This window comes from Bombus flavifrons, chromosome 8 (assembly GCF_040668555.2).
Source record: "Bombus flavifrons isolate JBK064 chromosome 8, iyBomFlav1_principal, whole genome shotgun sequence".
NCBI classification, from domain to species: Eukaryota; Metazoa; Arthropoda; class Insecta; order Hymenoptera; family Apidae; genus Bombus; species Bombus flavifrons.
Genome location: NC_138449.1, coordinates 12,336,676 through 12,354,998, shown reverse-complemented (window position 1 = coordinate 12,354,998; position 18,323 = coordinate 12,336,676). Strand labels below are relative to the sequence as shown.

The following is an 18,323-nucleotide window of genomic DNA, read 5'->3' as shown; positions in this document are numbered from 1 at the left end:
AATCTTATTATTACAAGAGATTTGCTGAGTAATTAAATACTATTATATTATTAAATAATGTTTTATTGAATGTTTTATGTAATAAAATTAACTTTGATTAAATTTCTTTAGTATTTCACCATAAATAGATGTTTGTTCAACAGCAAAAGTATTCACATAATATAAATTTGTGTACATAAATAAATTATATTTATATTATACAAATTTTTGATAGTTCATTCATTTAAATTTAATATTTGTCAATGAACTCGAATTGCACATGGAATGTTGTCTGGCTTATGTTCGACCGTCGGTATATTCAACCGATGAAAGACATGTAATATGTCTTTCACAAACTGATCCATCATAGATAGAGTATGTTTTGGAGTTGGGGCAAGTCTTAATTTTTCTTCACCCTTTGGAACAGTTGGATAATTGATGGCTTGAACATAATGCCCCTTATCTTTTAATAATAAATCAGCTAATTGACTACATAATAATGGATCACCAATCTGAAAGACAATTTTAATTTAATGTAATAATATTAATAATGCATAGAAAACGTAATATAAAGGAAATTTACTTTTATCGGTATAATGTGAGAAGGTGATTGTTCTAATGGGAGACCTGCAGCTGTTAAAATAGATTTCATATAAGCTACATTTTTTTGATGACTAGCCCTTAATGATCTTCCTTCATCTGAAGTTAAAATTTCAACAGCTGTTAAGGTACCATATAGTACTGTTGGTGGTAATGAGGTTGTAAAAATAAAACCTGCTGCATAACTTCGTATCATATCTATTAATTTAGTGGAACCAACAATGTAACCACCCATATTGCCAAAAGCTTTTCCCAAGGTACCAGATATAATATCCATTTTATGAAGCACCCAATCTCTCTCTCCAATGCCAGCACCTGAATAGCCATATAATCCAACAGCATGAACTTCATCAACAAATGTTAAAGCATTGTATTTATGTGCAATATCACATAAGTCTTCTAAAGGACATATATCACCAGTCATAGAATGTACTGTTTCAAATGCTACGATTTTTGGTACAGTTTTGTCTACTTTGGAAAGTAATTCTTCAAGATGTTTTACATCATTGTGCCTAAAAATATGTTTTGGTACTCCACTATTTCTTATACCCTGAATCATGGATGCATGATTTCCAGCATCGGAGAAGATATGACAATGTGGTAAAAGTTTGGCTAAAGTATATAAGGTGGAGTCATTAGCAACAAAACAAGAGGTAAATAATAAGCCAGCTTCTTTCTGATGCAAAGAAGCAAGTCTTTTTTCTAAGATCTCGTGCCCTGTGGAATTTCCGGATATATTTCTAGTTCCTCCTGCTCCTGCACCAAATTTATTCAATGCTTCTCGAACAGAATTTGTCACTGCTGGATGTCGTGACATCCCTAAATAATCATTAGAACACCAAACAGTGATAGGTTTCTCACCCCAAGAGTATTCTATTCCAATTGGGAAACTTTCTGCTAAACGATTAACTTTTTTAAACACCCTATAAGAATGATCTTTTTTCTTTTTCATAATTTGTTCATGAAAAAATTCTTCATATGGAAAGCTTCCTTTTTCCTTTGATTCTAAAGGTGATACATTAATAATATCTTCCTCAACCATAGGACTAGCTACTTTTACAGCATTTTGTTCTTTAGCAAGAAATGGACATTGACTATTTATAGCTTTTTCAATCTGTTCAGACTCAGTATTATTTACTTGAGTGCTAAAAAATTGAGACATCACTGGACAAAGCTGACGGTAGTTCATAATTACAGAAGCTCCATAATTACGAATGTAATTTGCAGAAAGATGTGTCAGAAATGGACAGGGCATGTTTTTTAAGTTGCCTAAAACATATAAAATCAAAATATATATGGTATAAAGGTTACACATAATGTTATTTTTAATTGATATATATTTAAAAAAATTATGTAATAAATGCGATTGTTTAAATGATAAAGAATTGTTTCGCTTAAATAAAGAAGGTATCGAGGTCAGTTGTGTAAAAAATAAAGTCAATGAAAGAAAAAGTGAAAATACAAGTCATGATGATACGACATTTCAAAAGTCAAAAATCTGTTACCTGTTACAACACTGGATAAATGATACACGTTGACGTAATGGATATATTGACGAACAAACTGAAATATAACAAATTTAATACATTTAATTATCAAGGTAAGAGAAACTTGAATACTGTGATTGATAATCAAATAAATTCAATTTTATGAAAGAATTGGATAGCAGATCTAAAACCTATCACACCGACAGGTAGGCACTAAATGTATGATATACATATTAATGCAGGTGGAGGGTAGGGATAAGTTACGAAGTCAGAATCACGGTCGTATTGTCATATATCAGATCTGGAAACTCCGTTGGTGGGAGTATGGCTCTTGTGTGTTGGAGATGTTTCTCAAATAAGGCGCTTCAGTCGATTTCGTAAGCTTTATCGTGTAGCGCGCTCTGTGTTTGCAATCTACAATACGATCGTGTTTACAACTAAACTCTACTCTATTATGTAAATCTAGATTTATTTAAACAACATTTTTCTGTAACACATGAAATACTGTATGTTTACTTTAAGTACATTGAAAAAAGTTATGAAAAATAGTTTAGTTTATGCCTGCTATACCTTCAGAGGCAAAGGTGGCGCTAAATGTAAAAGTCTAACAAATCCACTGCAGCGCTATAGTTACGACCAATTTATGAAGCACACCTCTGGAAGTTAAAAGCCTTACCCCCTCTACTGGAGTTTCTTCCTCGTGATTACATCTGTATAAGTCTATGGTCACAATTAAAGATAACTAGGTCATAACCCCAAGCTAGTCATCTCTGTCACAACATAAAATTACAACTATAGAGATATAAAGATAGAAGCTGACATGAGAGCTGAAAAAGCAGTATTGGAATAAAAAGCGAACGCTACATAGAGGCCCCTTCTGTCCTTGTCTAATCAGGCATGCACACTGGCGCTAGTTGATCGGCGTTAGACCTGCATACTACTGTACAAATGTGCGTGCGTTATTAGACAAGGACAGAAGGGGCCTCTATACAGCATTCCCTTTCTACTCCAATATCGCATTTACTTACATGGTATCATATGACTCGACTACTCTATCCTTACATTTCTATGTAACTCACAGCTTGCAATGCTCGCAATTGATGTATTAGTTTTGCGAAGTTCGCTTATTAACAGTCTCAAAAAGATTGGATCGATTCGAGCGATCGGACGATATCGAATTTGTTATGCGTAGGGCTACTTCCATTAATCTTTGAAAAATTGTCATGCGCAATTAGGTGATAAATCATTAATTTCATTATGATTTTGAAATGAAATGAATTAATTATCAAATACTGTTATCAATTCATTTTCCAGGATATAAACATCAGTACTGTATGATTGCTTAGTTGAGAAAACTGATATACAAGGGAACATTTAGTAATTCATTCACAATATTTATCAACAAGGTACGAATCTTACACGGAATATTTAACGATCAATTCAATTTAATAACAGACATAATGTATTATAGAGAAAGATATCAAATCTATTCAAGTTTTTCTTTCCATTTGATTTCTACTTATATTAATTACTTGTATTAAGTATCAAAAGTTTTAATAAAATGTATGAATATTTGAATATCCATATGATGAATGCATAGAACATTAAATTTTATTGCAATAATGTCGCAAACACTTACCATAATGCATGCTAATTGATATCTGTAGCGTTAGTTAAATAGGAAAGATAAATAAAATTCTCGTCTTCCTAATATTTTGTAACACAAGATAACACAGCGTCTTTGCAACTAACCAAATTATGCTTTTGTTCCCCGTATCCCCGTTTTGGTTACATAAGGCTTTTCCTTTTCATTCTGCAAATTCATGTTCACGTTAGACACAGACAAACGACCAATCACTATCGTTTAAAGGATTATTACAATTCCATTCACATTCAATAAGTTTGTGCGTCAAAATATGCTTTATTGCGGCTACATATATAACACTACTAAAAATGCATACGCGCATTTCCACATATAATTAATTATTTAACGTTAATCAAATCAATAAATATCATTGTATCCTAAGAAAACATAGCAATAGCAACACACTTGATGTCTTTTTATATTACTTTGTCATTTTTTATGTATTTTTTTATTCATTTTTTTATGTATATTTTTATCTTTGATCATATCAATGTTAACAAACTCTTTTGTATTAAGAATCATTTCTTATCGCTGTCCGAAATTCTAAATGCTAGATTTTTTGCATTATTATAATTATAGTTATTGTTAATACGATAATATTATGTAAGTGACTTTTCAATGTCTTGTAATAGCAACATGTCTATTAATATTGTATAAGCAAATATCGCGCTTTTTAGTAATGGATAACTCAAGTGACAAAACATAATATATTCTTTACTTTGTAATCATTTTATCGGAAATTCTGTGTAAAGTGATAAGTTTTGATAAGTAATATATCAATGAAAAATACATTGATCTGTGTTCTTAAACATTGTCACGATTACAATATTATGTAATCTAAGATACTCCTTTACATTTTTATTGTTGCACAAGTCTTTTTTTAGTCCGACATTTCATTCGGAATTTTGCGTACATATATGTGTAATGATAAAAAGCTTTTTGTTAATTCAAACCGCTTGTAATCGATTTTTAGTATCTCGCAATTAGTTTAATTTAAATAAATAACTTCTTTAAATCGAATGTTCCCAAAATCAATATTTTGTTGTCATCAACATGCATGTTTATTTTTATTGTTTATCTATTTCATATAGAATAATTATAAATTTTTATACACAATATACGCTATATACAAATAAAATTGTTACATTTTATTATTTCAAGGATAAAAGTATGTATTACTACAAAATAATTTTCAATTAAGAAATTAAGTGATGTAAAATATGAACCATGATTTTTTAAAATTTCAATTTGATTCTTGTTTTAACAGCCATTGTTTGAAAATGCCACGGGCAATGATCCTACTTAGTTCACGCTGGTTACTCTAGAGGGATCTGAGATTACCATTTTTCAATGTATTTAAATTTAGAATTTTTCATATATAATTGATAAATGTCATGACTTAAAGTTAATATGTATCAAGTTTTTAATATCGATACTCCAGTACTAGTATTAGTATTATGGTATTTCAACAAAATAAACTCATTTTAAATTTAATTATTGCATATCATTACTAATTTATTTCTCATGTTATGATTATTACCAGTATTGTTACTATACTTAAATTATATAAGACATGTATGAGACATTCAAGCGATCGTATTAATGTTAAAATATATTTACGTTAAACATCATGGTTTATATTTAAAGTAGATCATCCCGTGACGGAAGAGATTCTTTGCAATGAAACTGTTATAAATTCTTTTTCAGTTTTCCCCACCAAAGCGAACGTCAACGAAATACATTTTGTTACTGTGAGTTGTTTGGAATCTTGTCTTAGTCGAGTGTGTAGGTGTCGGATCTTGTGTAAAGGAAATATATCACACACATTCAGAAGCAACGGCCAATCAGAACACGACAGCACTGCGTGGCTACCCTAACTTATAATAAAAGCCACGTCTTCGACAGGCAGTGTCTTTAGAAGAAAGATTGCGTTTCGAATTTGATTTAGAAACAAGTACTGTTGTCCATAATGTTGCTCAAGTATTTTACCTTCCTTTCCTTGATCTTCGTTAATGTCTTGGCTGAAGAAAAAGATGTGGTGGAACTTACTGATGATACTTTTAGCCATGAATTAGAGCGGCTTGAGAACACGCTTGTTATGTTTTATGCACCATGGTAAGTAGTTTCTTTTGTATTGTATAGAATTGTATAGAACCAAAAATAATTTTATTGTTTTATTGTTCTATTGTTTCAACTGTAATTGTAAGAAAATTGATCAAGGGAGGTATTTTCTAAGTTCCGATTTCGATAATTTCAAGTATACCGGCTTATGACACGTTAATAGTTGAGAATGTGTTACATTTGGAATTCTTATTCTTGTTTCTATATAAAGGAACTGTTATTGTTTTAACTTGTACAACTTCTGTGAATATAAAAGTAATTTAATTTTACACTTGAAACTAATTTTTTACCTATGTGAATACCAAATGTTCAGGTGTGGTCATTGCAAACGATTAAAACCAGAATATGCAAAAGCTGCTGAAATGCTCTTGGGTAATGATCCTCCAATTACTCTTGCCAAAGTAGATTGCACAGAAAGTGGAAAGGATAGCTGCAACAAATACTCAGTTAGTGGTTATCCAACATTGAAAATCTTTTCTAGAGGTGATTTTGTTAGCGATTACAATGGACCTAGAGAAGCTGCTGGTATTGCCAAGTATATGAAGGTAAATAGGATTTTGATATATACAAATTATTTAATCATCTCATATAAGTACCTATGATGTATTCTAGGCACAAGTTGGTCCAGCATCTAAAGAATTAAGTGGAGAAACTTGTTTGAAATCATTCTTAGACTCTGATGAAGTAAGCGTTGTAGGTTTCTTTGAAAAGGAAGACTCAGCCTTAGCGACATCTTTCCATGCTGTTTCTAAGAAACTTAAAGAAAAAGTTAGATTTGCACATACAACAGCAAAATCACTTTTAGAGAAAGAAGGACATAAGTAATTTATTTACATTGTCATAAATTTACTTTAAGACTAGAATTACACATAAAATAAAATATATTTTCTTGATTTTTAGGAATGCTATAGTTCTATATAGACCAAAAGTTCTGCAGAACAAATTTGAATCAAACACTGTGAAATATGTAGAGTCTATGGGTGACATTCAAGAATTCATTAATAAAAATTAGTAAGTTTCATGAATATTTGTTTTACTAATACGATATTTAAATCATAAGTATCTTTTTTAATTAAATGTGTATTCCAGCTTTGGTATTGCGGGCGTTCGTACCCGGGATAATGAAAGAGAGTTTAAAAATCCATTAGTTGTTGCATACTATGCAGTGGATTATGTTAAGAATCCCAAGGGTACAAACTACTGGCGTAATAGAATCATCAAAGTTGCTAAGGACTTCCCCAAGTTAAATTTCGCTATTTCTTCCAAAGACGACTTCCAGCACGAATTAAACGATTTTGGAATTGATTTTGTTAAGGGTGATAAACCTGTTGTTTTAGCAAGAAACGCTAATAACCAAAAGTTTGTTATGAAGGATGAATTTTCTGTTGATACATTTGAGGCATTCTTAAAAGATATAGAAGCTGGCACTCTAGAACCATATCTAAAATCTGAACCAATACCTGAAGATAACACTGGAAATGTTAAAATTGGAGTAGCCCGAAACTTCGATGAAATTGTTACAAACAATAACAAAGATACATTAATTGAATTTTATGCACCTTGGTGCGGTCATTGCAAGAAACTGGCACCTATTTACGATGAATTAGGTGAGAAACTTGCGACCGAAGATATCGAGATTGTGAAGTTCGATGCCACTGCTAATGATGTTCCTGCCCCATACGAAGTTCGAGGATTTCCAACACTTTATTGGGCGCCCAAAAACTCCAAGAATAATCCAGTAAAATATGAAGGTGGCAGGGAGCTTGATGATTTCATCAAGTATATTGCTAAGCACGCGACCAATGAATTAAAAGGATTTGATCGTAAGGGAAAGACTGTTAAGCCGAAAAGTGATGAATTGTAAATTTTTTCACATTATGATGTGGAGTTGTTTATTACAATTTTTACGTAAGTCTCAGCAACAAAGCTTGGAGTGAAATTTTCCTTGTACGATTTATAAGTGTGAAAAAAGTGGCATGTAGTTAAAAACGTAAAAGCTAAAAATTTTATGAATGAAAGAAATTAAAGACATTTGGTAATATGACTGCATTTATTTTACAAAGTATTTGAAAAACAAAGTGAAAAAGTATAATTAGAATAGGATTGTCTATATATATTATGTAACTTTATAATGTTGTATATCATGTAAAACTATGCAGAACTGATTTAGAATTATGATGTCAATATTTTCCAGATTTAACAAATTATGTCTAAGATTCAATTTTCCATTCCATTTTTCATATATATCCGACTATATAATAAGTTGAAATTAATACATTACTTTTTCATTTATATCCAAAATAAAATAAATTCTTTTTATACAGTTTTGTGCATTGAAAAACTATATTTCTATTCTTTAAGTTTAAAAAAGATTCCTGATACGTACGTGATATTTTAAGAAGTATTTGAAATAAAGAAAAAATTTTATTCAATAAAATTGTAAATGAAGATTCACTTTATAAGTGATATATTTTATACATTCATGAACCTTCACAGATTCCTTGTAAATTCTAAGAAATATCCTACTGCTTGAATTTTGTATATTTAAATTTACAGATATTGAACTGCTTTAGGAGTAATAGTTCACAAGCATTGATTAGTAATTTTTATTGTTAATTACAATTTATTATAGTAATCATGGAGTAAATATCTTATATTAAGGCTAATTAACTATAGAGCGGTCTCTTAAAACTCAAAAAACTTATCCTGGCTTCACTCTCCTAATCGTAAAAAATTTTTTTCTCCCTTTAAAATTATACTAAAAAAGTGCTACATACAGATGATTGAGTTTTCTCCTGGAAGTAACTTTTCCAATTAGCTACTGATACGACGAATTATAACGTCGTGAAACTATTTATAAAGAATTGTGAAGATGTAGAAAACAGTATTCAGTATTCTTTCTTTTTCCGTATGTGTCTTAAGTATACAAGTACTTATGTCCTTTTGATCCTCAAAGTCAAAGTGATACGTTTATTATATATATATTTGTTCGTAACATTATGGTAAGAAAATAAGGTAAAGCGATACGTACTTTTATTGTTGTTTTATACCATGAAATAGACAAAAAAATGCTTTAAAAAATCACGGGACATTCATGAAGGCATAATATCTCATCTATTCCAAGAATGGTGACATTTTATGTACAATCTTTAATCCTATATGGACCAAACATACAGACCAACAAAAGAGTTCTTTATCGCTCTCTTTACGTAGACAATAATAAATTTAATAGATACTATGATATATCTGAAATGTTACTATTTTAACCCTTGTTAAACATAGAAATTTAAATTTTTTAATCTTATCTCACAACTTTGTGCACGTAACAATATTTAACTTTTTCTTTAGAAAGATGTAATTACGAATTTATTCATCTTTTTTTGTTTCATTAAAGCATATTACCGAAAACTCAGTCTTAATAATTTTTGTATAACAGTATCTGAAAATCATTTTATTCTGATAAGGATCAAAACGATAAGTAACTTCTATGATAACAGTTAATATATTGATATATCTTGTAACTCATAGCATATCCTCATAAAAACTGCAGTAGTGTTTGTACAAATTCTTAGTAATTTATTTCATTTAAAACACGATCGCACTTATTGCAACATTAGAGAGAGTCCATAAAGGATTAACTGATACAATCGTAATTAACAGTACATTCTTTGCAAATTATTATAAAAGAACACTTGCAAATTTTGCAACGGATTTTAATTTGCATATATTGTATATATTGTGGGCGTATTTTGTGGTAGTTTTTCTTTTTTTTTATAGATTTGTTTTATTGTGTAAAATAATTGAAGATAAGTTGTTGTTGTTATATTATAGTTTCCGCTGGGGGCTTCCGGCATAACAACTAGCTTCATTGCAACTAGCAATTCCATTAGTGTTGTCTCATTATCGGTGACAGTTCAAGAATTATAGGAGCCAACATCTTCCCTTTTTCTTCTTTTTTACCTACGAACTCACATAGTTTTTATAATAACGTCTGATCAATTTATATTCAATTTCATGCAAACCTGTAATGAATAATGCTTACTTGTAGCGCTGCCCGAGTGGCTGTTTCAAACACTTCCCTAATACCTTCCTTACTCTTAGCAGAACATTCAAGATAAGCAAAAGCATTGATTTTTTCAGCCATAGCTCTACCTTCTTCTGGTTTAACTGGTTCTTGTTTCATCTTGCTAAGCTCTTTGATGGTATTAGGATCATTGCGCAAGTCTTTTTTATTTCCAACAAGGATAATGGGCACATTTGGGCAAAAGTGCTTCACCTCTGGTGTCCACTTCTCAGGAATGTTCTCCAAGGAGTCGGGACTATCGATAGAGAAACACATTAGGATTACATCTGTGTCAGGATATGACAATGGACGCAACCTATCGTAATCTTCTTGCCCAGCTGTGTCCCAAAGAGCCAGTTCAACCTGTTATAGGAAATGTTCTTTTAATATATTTGGAAAAAAAATACAAAAATATTAAATATGTGAAACAATTTCTTGTAGCACTTACCTGCTTTCCATCAACCTCAATGTCTGCAACATAGTTTTCAAACACTGTAGGTACATAAACTTCAGGAAACTGATCTTTGCTGAAGACTATGAGTAAGCATGTTTTACCACAAGCACCATCACCCACGATAACCAATTTCTTTCTAATGGCTGCCATGAATTCTAAAATGTAAATCATTAAATACTCCTTTATTAGTACTCTAATATAACCTGCATCATTAAAATTTTAATTTTATGCATATAACTTTGATCTCTTTAAAATATATTAATGCAGAAAATAAAAATATAACATCCACTTCACATCAATTGACAAATTTTTATGTACATAATTTAGAGATATCGAATATGTCAGTTGTTATGTTTAATAACAGTTATAAGTGAGTATGCATGTGTTTTAATATTTTTTCAATAACTTACCCATATATAAATATTACAATTTTGTGTAATATATTTGTTCAAACAAAAATGAGTGTGTATTTAATTTTAACAATTTTTGTTTGTTAGCGATGAGTAATATATACAGAACATATATGCTTGATCTTGGTATGTATCAGAATAAAATAATAAAAATATATACCTAACTTCTATTGTTTTCATTTTATATGTATACATATATACACATACAAATATATGTATATACAATAAGAAATCTATAAATTATGAATGCTAATATGTAAATTGTACTTTATATATCAATAAATTCTAATTGCATTTGTATACAATATAAATGCATGAAGTATCTTAAGGACTACTCAAATACTAGTGATAATGGATCTAAGTTATTTGAGTTAATATCTTGGAAACACCACCTAAAATTAGTTTAACTAAGGGCATGCAGTGAATGAACACATAATACACATAAGATAAGATAATAACTTAATGGAAAATATGATGAATGTTGAAAAGATGTAATCAATATCAATGTTAACAGAAACTACTTTTCCTGCACCTTGGTAAGGCATAAACAAATAAAAAGCAATTTTAAATACATAAATACAAGTGTAAATAGATATAAAGACATAAAGGAAGTAATGAGAAAGATTGAGAAAAAGCATTCTTCAGGATAGAGTTAGAAAGAAGTCAGGGTAATCTTTTGAAACTGTTCAATTAGATTTATCTTTTGACAATACTATAAAAAATGATTTGAATTCAAACCTCGTAGGGTATAAAACTTGTTACCTGAAAATATTGTATCCATTTGTGTTTAAACAAAGTACTATATTAGTACTAGCATTACAAACATACACTCCTTACAGCCCTCTGTTTACTTAAATTTACATTGCTAAAAATTGCTTCTAACTTCATAACTGTTTGCTACTTATATAGTGGGTACGATAGGTAACATCTTTTTGTGTCTATATTTCATATCTACTTTAGTACTATTTAGAAAGCAACCTACGAGGGCTGAAGATTGAAAGGATATTGATTGGGTCGTACCTGATCCAGGGTACCCCGTATCGTCTGGACCGAGGCATCGGCCCATATTGCATCCCATGTTTTTAGTTTTTCTTTCAGCGTCTCTGCTTTAAGTGGACATTTTATATGTTAGAATGGATAAAAGGTTGCGAAATAACTGCATGTACTACACAGATGTCATATAAATATCATATATATGTAAATATGTATGCATATGTCTTGTTTCTATCACAATTATGTATTTAGATGTTTGCAAAAGTATTACATATAATCTATAATCATTGAACAACATCTTTATAATTTTGATTCATAACTCTTTCCTTCAGATATATATAAAAATACGTACACTACAAGGCTTTACAAGAATACCAAAAACTAAATATAATGTGAATTTAATGTTATCATAGTGTTATCATAATGTTATCATAATGACTTCATGTACACATTTAGATGAAAGATTACAGAATTTCGAAATGCATAAGGTAGAGCTTTGACTACAATGTGTATAAAAAAAGAAATATATATTATATATATTATTTAATCAATTTCTTAATTCATATACAAAGGTCTTTGCATATTAATATATTATATGTAAGACCATACCTTATGCCTTACAAAAGAATAATGATGTCTTCAAAGAACATGCATAAACACATAAGATTGGTACTTTTCTGTATTAAACATGCACTATTAAGAAACATGTGTACCCATGAAAAATTATTTTTGAAAAGCATAAATTAAATGTAATAGGCAACACATTCATATTGTACACAGTTAAGATGCTTTATAATATTTTAATGAGAGAAGTTATGATTATTCACTATTTATTTAAAGACAGTGATAAATAAATATGTATATTTAAGAAATATATGTATGTTATGATATAAATTAGAGTACTAAAACTTTTTAATATAGAATCCTACTTGTTAAAAGTTTTTGTTATAACGCAGACATTCTTCTGTTTTATATGTCACACTTGTTAATATACAGAGGAGATTCTAATTTAAAAGTTTTTATACAGATCAGAAGCAAGGACTTTAGCATTAAAGAATCTAGTGTATAGCAAAAGCAATGCAAATGAGGATTGTATATGTTAATATTAAGGCAATACAATTTATATAAATCTTTAAATTTTGCATCATATTTGAGTATTACAAAAACTGTTGATTACACAATGGTATAGTATTTTATTTTAGTATCCTTCAGAAATTAAATTATTCACTTTATATTAAACTAAATGAAGATCATACGACTTATTACAAACTTTGGTCTATCACACATATAGAATATTTAAAATGGAAATTATATATATACATATATATATATATATAACAAATATATACTTAGAATATATATATACACATATATTCCAAGTATACAGAAGCCAATTGTTTACCGAAAATCGATGTATGTTCACCTAGTACTTTTATTAGCATTCGGAAATTCCGATGAAATCATCCCAAAGATGTAAATTGTAAAAGCAGTACTAGGGGTACGCGGATATTTTGAAGAATGGATAGAAACGCGATGATTTCTAACATATCAAAGAACACACCGGACCTTTTGTTTATCGCAGATCTGACAGGGTAAACGACGACGAAGGAATGTCAAGATGAAGCCGTGACACAGATATTTACTTACTAGGTTTCCAGACACGTATCCGGAGAGCTTTTTGCCGAATTTTGCACAGCCGGAAGTGCACAGGCGAAACCAGGGGAGAGAGGAGGGGATTTAAGCCTAAGAGGTGGAGGATGGGGGCGCTAGGGGTGCGACAGGATAGCGACGCAGGGGTCTAGAGCCTGGGGGACGATTTACATACTGAATTAAAGCCCAGGTCGTATTTGAACTGGTAGAAACGATCCCAAATCAGTGATTGAATGTAGTCGCGGTGGACAGCGTGTAGCTTCTCGTATGTTGAATTAAACGGTCGTCATGCGAAGATGCTGTAGATTCGTAACGCATGGCACTCCCTCGGCCCTCTCTCTATCACAGGAGGAGGAGAACGTTTTTTCCCTCCTTGACACACAGAGTTCCCCGTTGCGCCGTTAACAAAGCGACATGTAGCACGCTTAAACCACCCGGACACACATCACAGCACACTCTCACACTACTCCAACCAGTATTACTTAAGAAATAATTGCGTATTTACCTGAAATGTTAAGCGACAGAAAGTCAAGAAGATGGCAGCCTTCGATGGCCACACCTCAATCTGTGAGTGTGCGGCAATCGGCTAGTGAGGGGGGAGCATTATACTCAGGATCGTATTGTTGTTTTTAAAACCCCCTTTCCTAGAATTCCAAATATTTTCCGGTCAATTTTCCATAAAAATTGTCACGATATTTATCAAACACAGTATGTATTTTATATGATTAAATTTTCATAGCAGAAGAATTGTAAGCGCGTTTGAAACCGAATATTCATAGAACATTATAAGTAAAATTATTGATCATAAATATTTTTACAAAATTAAAAAAACATATTAGTCTTTATCAACTTTACATTAATTAAAACGTTTCTGAGCCTATCTACGTATTGTTATATCAATTCTTATTTATCAAGTGGTTTTATTCACGATGATAATATAGTCATACTAGAAAATCGATAATAATATGAATATGTTTCAAAAATTTGTTATTATTATTATAAATTTGAATCAAAACTTATTTTATGTCTAATCAGCTAGTCTAATCTGTCTATGAATATATGGATGTCTAATCTACGCACCATTTAATGATACGTTCCTGGGCAATGCTACAAAACCAACGAATCATACGCCACCGCGCATATCAGGAACCTGTAGAGGGACTTTGCGCATGCAACATCATGTTTCACGGATGTATGTATATGTGGGTGAATGACGGGAAGGGTTGGAAAATATGTAAATAATGCTGCATCGCAGCTTCGTCACCCAGCGCCCCTTGTATGTAACACGTGAAAATCATGACATTAACTTTATAATCATGAAACGAATAAAGAATTAGTATGAATAAACTATTTGCTTTTAAGATCGATTTAATTTTCATTATATATATATAATCATTGTTTTTCTGATAAAATGAACATTATCTTTTATTAAAAAAGCATAAGAGTAATAAATTATACGTATAATTCACGTAATAGATATAACATTACTTACATACACTTATGTTTTGGTAGATTAATATGATAATGTGTGGCATATAATTTCGAATGAACAATGCAAACGCGCCTAAAAAATTAAACTTAGCCGGTATAAGAAAAGAATGAAACGTTATGTTTTTATATAATATTATCGTTTTATTCTTATCACTATGTCACTTTACTTTTATTTTTAAAATAATTTACCGATTTCATGGAAATTCAGGAATGACAGATGTAATTTACAATATAATAGAAAAACTCATTCTCCAGGGTGAGAATAAATGAATAAACTAATCGATGGTGATATTTATTTGTGAAGGCGAATAGTATATGAATTTGCAATTATCCATAAATATGAATTTACATACACATGCAAATATGAAAACAAAATACAGCATGAAGTCTAAAAAAGTTTGTGTTTTTATATGTACGCTTCGTATATACTAAATAAAAATGATGTCACTACTGTACACTGTATACGACATACGATCGTGCTAGTGTATGACGCACACAGAATTGACATGTACGTTTTATTAATTTGAAAGAATGTATCAAATAAGGCTCTGAGAATTTGTATCATTTTCTTAAATATACACTTATTGGATTAAAAATGTATTTTTTATTTCATACTGATTATTTCTTGTAATAACATTTCTACATTATATATAATACTAGTTGCGAAATAATTGGAGAAATGATACAGGAAATATATTTTGAAAGTATTTAATATGATTGTTACGTATTTAGAATGTATTTAATTATGTACATTTTTCATTGTAAAGGTAGCTAACATCATAACTTTTTAAATATTTTGAATTTTCTGATACTTTCATATTCAATTTTAAAACAAAATAACTATCATTAAAGTAGGTAGTAAGAAACATAATTTTTTTTAATTTTCAATATGTAGTAATTTATCAAACAGAAATTATTTTTACGGTAAGTAAGAAAATGTATTGTACTATACAAATCAGTTAGAATAGATTCAAAGCGATGTTGTAAGACATAGAAAGCAACACAGTACATGTTGGAATATCTATCTCATTCACGAAATATTCACTATATTCTAACATTTATTATTTAATCTTCACATATCAAACATCATCAGCACACACCCAAAAAACAAATTATCATGTTCTGTTCAATAATTCAGTCATAGGAAAATTTGTATAGTATATGTATATGAATATCATTTTAAGATAGTGGTAATGTAAGTTAATCTTAGTCATCATTTTTCACATTTTCATATTAAAAATGATACACACTGTTCTGTGACTATGTATGTGTTCCAATTAAATTTAGTTATTTTCATTTTATGTGGAATTTTTAAAATATATCATAATCATAGATTTCTTAATTTTGTTGTGGTGGATCTGGATCATTTGGATTTCCTCCCATTTGCCTTCTTAAGGATTCAATTAATTCAGGATTCGCATTTTGTAATTGTTGAGCAAAATGTTGACCACTACAAAATTTTTAAATATGATATATTTTTTAATGATATTAGATAGCAAATGATTGAAAGGTATGAGTGATACTTACGCTTCTATAAGAGCATCCATATGTCCTCCTTGTTCTACTTGACCGCTCATAAAATTGCTCACCATGTTTTGAAGTGTTGGATTAGATAACATTTGACGGGCCATGTTCATAAGAGCAGGGTTACTTAGGAGTGAACTGAGATCCATGCCTGGCAATGTACCTCCACTTAATGCCATATTGCTCATGCTTGGCTGAGTTAATTTTTCTTCTGCTACTTGTAAATTATTTTTATAACTTTCATTGTCAGGTTCCATCTCCAAAGCTTTTTGATAACTTTCCTTAGCTTCTTTATGTCTTTGGAGACTAGAATATGCTAAACCTAATCGTCCATATGCTTTACTATACGAAGGATCAATGGATAATGCAGTATGGCAATCTTTAATTGCTTGTTGATAATTGCCAATTTTACTATATGCTGCAGCACGGTTACAATAATATACTGCATTACGACCATCTAATTGAATTGCTCTAAACAAACAATATTATACTATTATGTAAACAGTATCACAATGTTTATAGAAAAATATATATCTTATCTTTATTCAAACGAAAAATATATACTTTGTATAATTAGTAAGAGCTTCGTGATGTTTTTCAGCTTTCATAAGAGTATTTCCTTCATTTTTTAATCTTTCAGCTTCGGTTTTTGCTTCTGGAGTAGCTTCTGGAGCTAAATTGGGCTTTGCATTTTCGATGGAAGACTTGTATATTTCATATAAGTTAAAATTTGTTGGAGTATCAGATGCTTGTACATTATAAGCACTTTCTAAACACTGTATTGCTACTTCAAGGCTCTCTCGAGAATCTGCTGTAATATCACCTTCTTCCAATTGTTGGGTTAAGAATTGAACAATTGCTGCTACCAGCCCTTTGACAGCCATTACTGCCTTTAAGGAACTGCTCTGTTTGGAGTGACAAATTTAATTATAGTATGATTACACGTTACGCTATAACGATGACACAAACATAGGGTGTTTAATATCATTTAGTAATGGAAGATTTTTGATACGTGTCATAACCTTAAAATAGTTTACCGATTAAAAGAATAAAAAGATTTCGTTAAAATGAAAACTTAAAATTATTGTTTTAACTTTAGCAAAATCGATTGTAACAATATTATCGGTATCGCGTTAATGAATTGTTAAATGTTTTATTATGCCAAATCATCATAGATTGACATAACCAAAAAAAACATGCAGGATACAAGGAGACAATTAAATTTCGTTGATTATGCTTTAATTTTTTGAAGTCGAAGAAGAGCCTCTATCTACCGTAATTATATTAAATAAGTTAATCTACATACGCTAATGTTTGAACTATAATTTGCTTACGGTTAATTACAGACAAATAAAAGTTACCCGTCTATGGTGATATGATACCCTGACAGTTTCATTTTAAGTCATTAATTTTACAACATTTTTAATCTTTCTGTATAGAAAGGAGCACTTTTTATATTTGTATGTACCTTAAAACTTTAAGTATAGTGCCACACAGCAACAATGAAGAACAGGCAATGTGTTTCGATGGCTTCCACTTTGTGAAAAACTGAAACCTTAATACTTAATATTCCGACAGTCACAGAATTCGTCGTGCAATATTATTACGGCTGTTCTGAAAATTTTTGCTATTTAATTGATTTAATTACTTGTATTTCCGTGTGATAATTTTTATGCCATTGGTTGTTCCTTAAATCTCTTTTGTAGAAACGAACGAATTAAAGTCCCATACTTCGTCTGAATCGCGCTGGCGCAATTCGATTAACACTAAATGTCTTTTTAGATGAAAATATTATAGGTGTCTCAAACCAGAGCAATAAAATAAAATCGTATACATATTAAATGCTAGAAATATATTAATACTTTGATGCATATAATTACAGATTTATGTTATAAATATACATATA

General features: G+C 30.2%; 4 protein-coding genes across 12 annotated transcripts; 1 reads left to right on the top strand and 3 right to left on the bottom strand.

Moving 5' to 3' along the window:
* Positions 1 to 87: 87 nt before the first annotated feature.
* Positions 88 to 3,913, bottom strand: Alas (5-aminolevulinate synthase). The gene is made up of 4 exons (XM_069119023.1): positions 3,706 to 3,913; positions 2,085 to 2,142; positions 563 to 1,848; positions 88 to 491 (listed from the first exon to the last, which is right to left on the bottom strand). The coding sequence occupies exons 1-4, from the start codon at positions 3,706 to 3,708 to the stop codon at positions 240 to 242; spliced, it is 1,599 nt and encodes a 532-aa protein (XP_068975124.1). The 5' UTR covers positions 3,709 to 3,913; the 3' UTR covers positions 88 to 239.
* Positions 3,153 to 8,036, top strand: ERp60 (disulfide-isomerase A3). Its single transcript, XM_069119025.1, has 7 exons — positions 3,153 to 3,301; positions 3,381 to 3,472; positions 5,419 to 5,826; positions 6,146 to 6,377; positions 6,445 to 6,653; positions 6,733 to 6,843; positions 6,922 to 8,036. Exons 3-7 carry the CDS (start codon positions 5,681 to 5,683, stop codon positions 7,694 to 7,696), a joined length of 1,473 nt encoding a protein of 490 aa, XP_068975126.1. The 5' UTR covers positions 3,153 to 3,301; positions 3,381 to 3,472; positions 5,419 to 5,680; the 3' UTR covers positions 7,697 to 8,036.
* Positions 8,037 to 8,422: 386 nt separating this feature from the next.
* Rho1 (ras-like GTP-binding protein Rho1) lies at positions 8,423 to 14,037 on the bottom strand. 7 transcript variants are annotated; one of them, XM_069119028.1, is made up of 6 exons: positions 13,908 to 13,991; positions 13,578 to 13,774; positions 11,780 to 11,865; positions 10,344 to 10,504; positions 9,875 to 10,258; positions 8,423 to 9,799 (listed from the first exon to the last, which is right to left on the bottom strand). In XM_069119028.1, exons 3-6 carry the CDS (start codon positions 11,835 to 11,837, stop codon positions 9,719 to 9,721), a joined length of 684 nt encoding a protein of 227 aa, XP_068975129.1. In that variant the 5' UTR covers positions 11,838 to 11,865; positions 13,578 to 13,774; positions 13,908 to 13,991; the 3' UTR covers positions 8,423 to 9,718. The 7 variants fall into 7 exon arrangements, with proteins under 7 accessions (XP_068975129.1, XP_068975128.1, XP_068975133.1 ...); XM_069119027.1 differs by having other exon boundaries at positions 13,578 to 13,826; positions 13,908 to 13,985; XM_069119030.1 differs by having other exon boundaries at positions 8,849 to 9,792; positions 13,578 to 13,826; positions 13,908 to 13,977.
* A 2,072-nt stretch (positions 14,038 to 16,109) lies between these two features.
* LOC138182275 (small glutamine-rich tetratricopeptide repeat-containing protein alpha) lies at positions 16,110 to 18,186 on the bottom strand. Of its 3 annotated transcripts, none has more exons than XM_069117941.1 (4): positions 17,779 to 18,186; positions 16,982 to 17,322; positions 16,421 to 16,888; positions 16,110 to 16,343 (listed from the first exon to the last, which is right to left on the bottom strand). In XM_069117941.1, exons 2-4 carry the CDS (start codon positions 17,299 to 17,301, stop codon positions 16,232 to 16,234), a joined length of 900 nt encoding a protein of 299 aa, XP_068974042.1. In that variant the 5' UTR covers positions 17,302 to 17,322; positions 17,779 to 18,186; the 3' UTR covers positions 16,110 to 16,231. The 3 variants fall into 3 exon arrangements, with proteins under 3 accessions (XP_068974042.1, XP_068974041.1, XP_068974043.1); XM_069117940.1 differs by having other exon boundaries at positions 17,886 to 18,185; XM_069117942.1 differs by having other exon boundaries at positions 17,752 to 17,866.
* Positions 18,187 to 18,323: the final 137 nt, after the last annotated feature.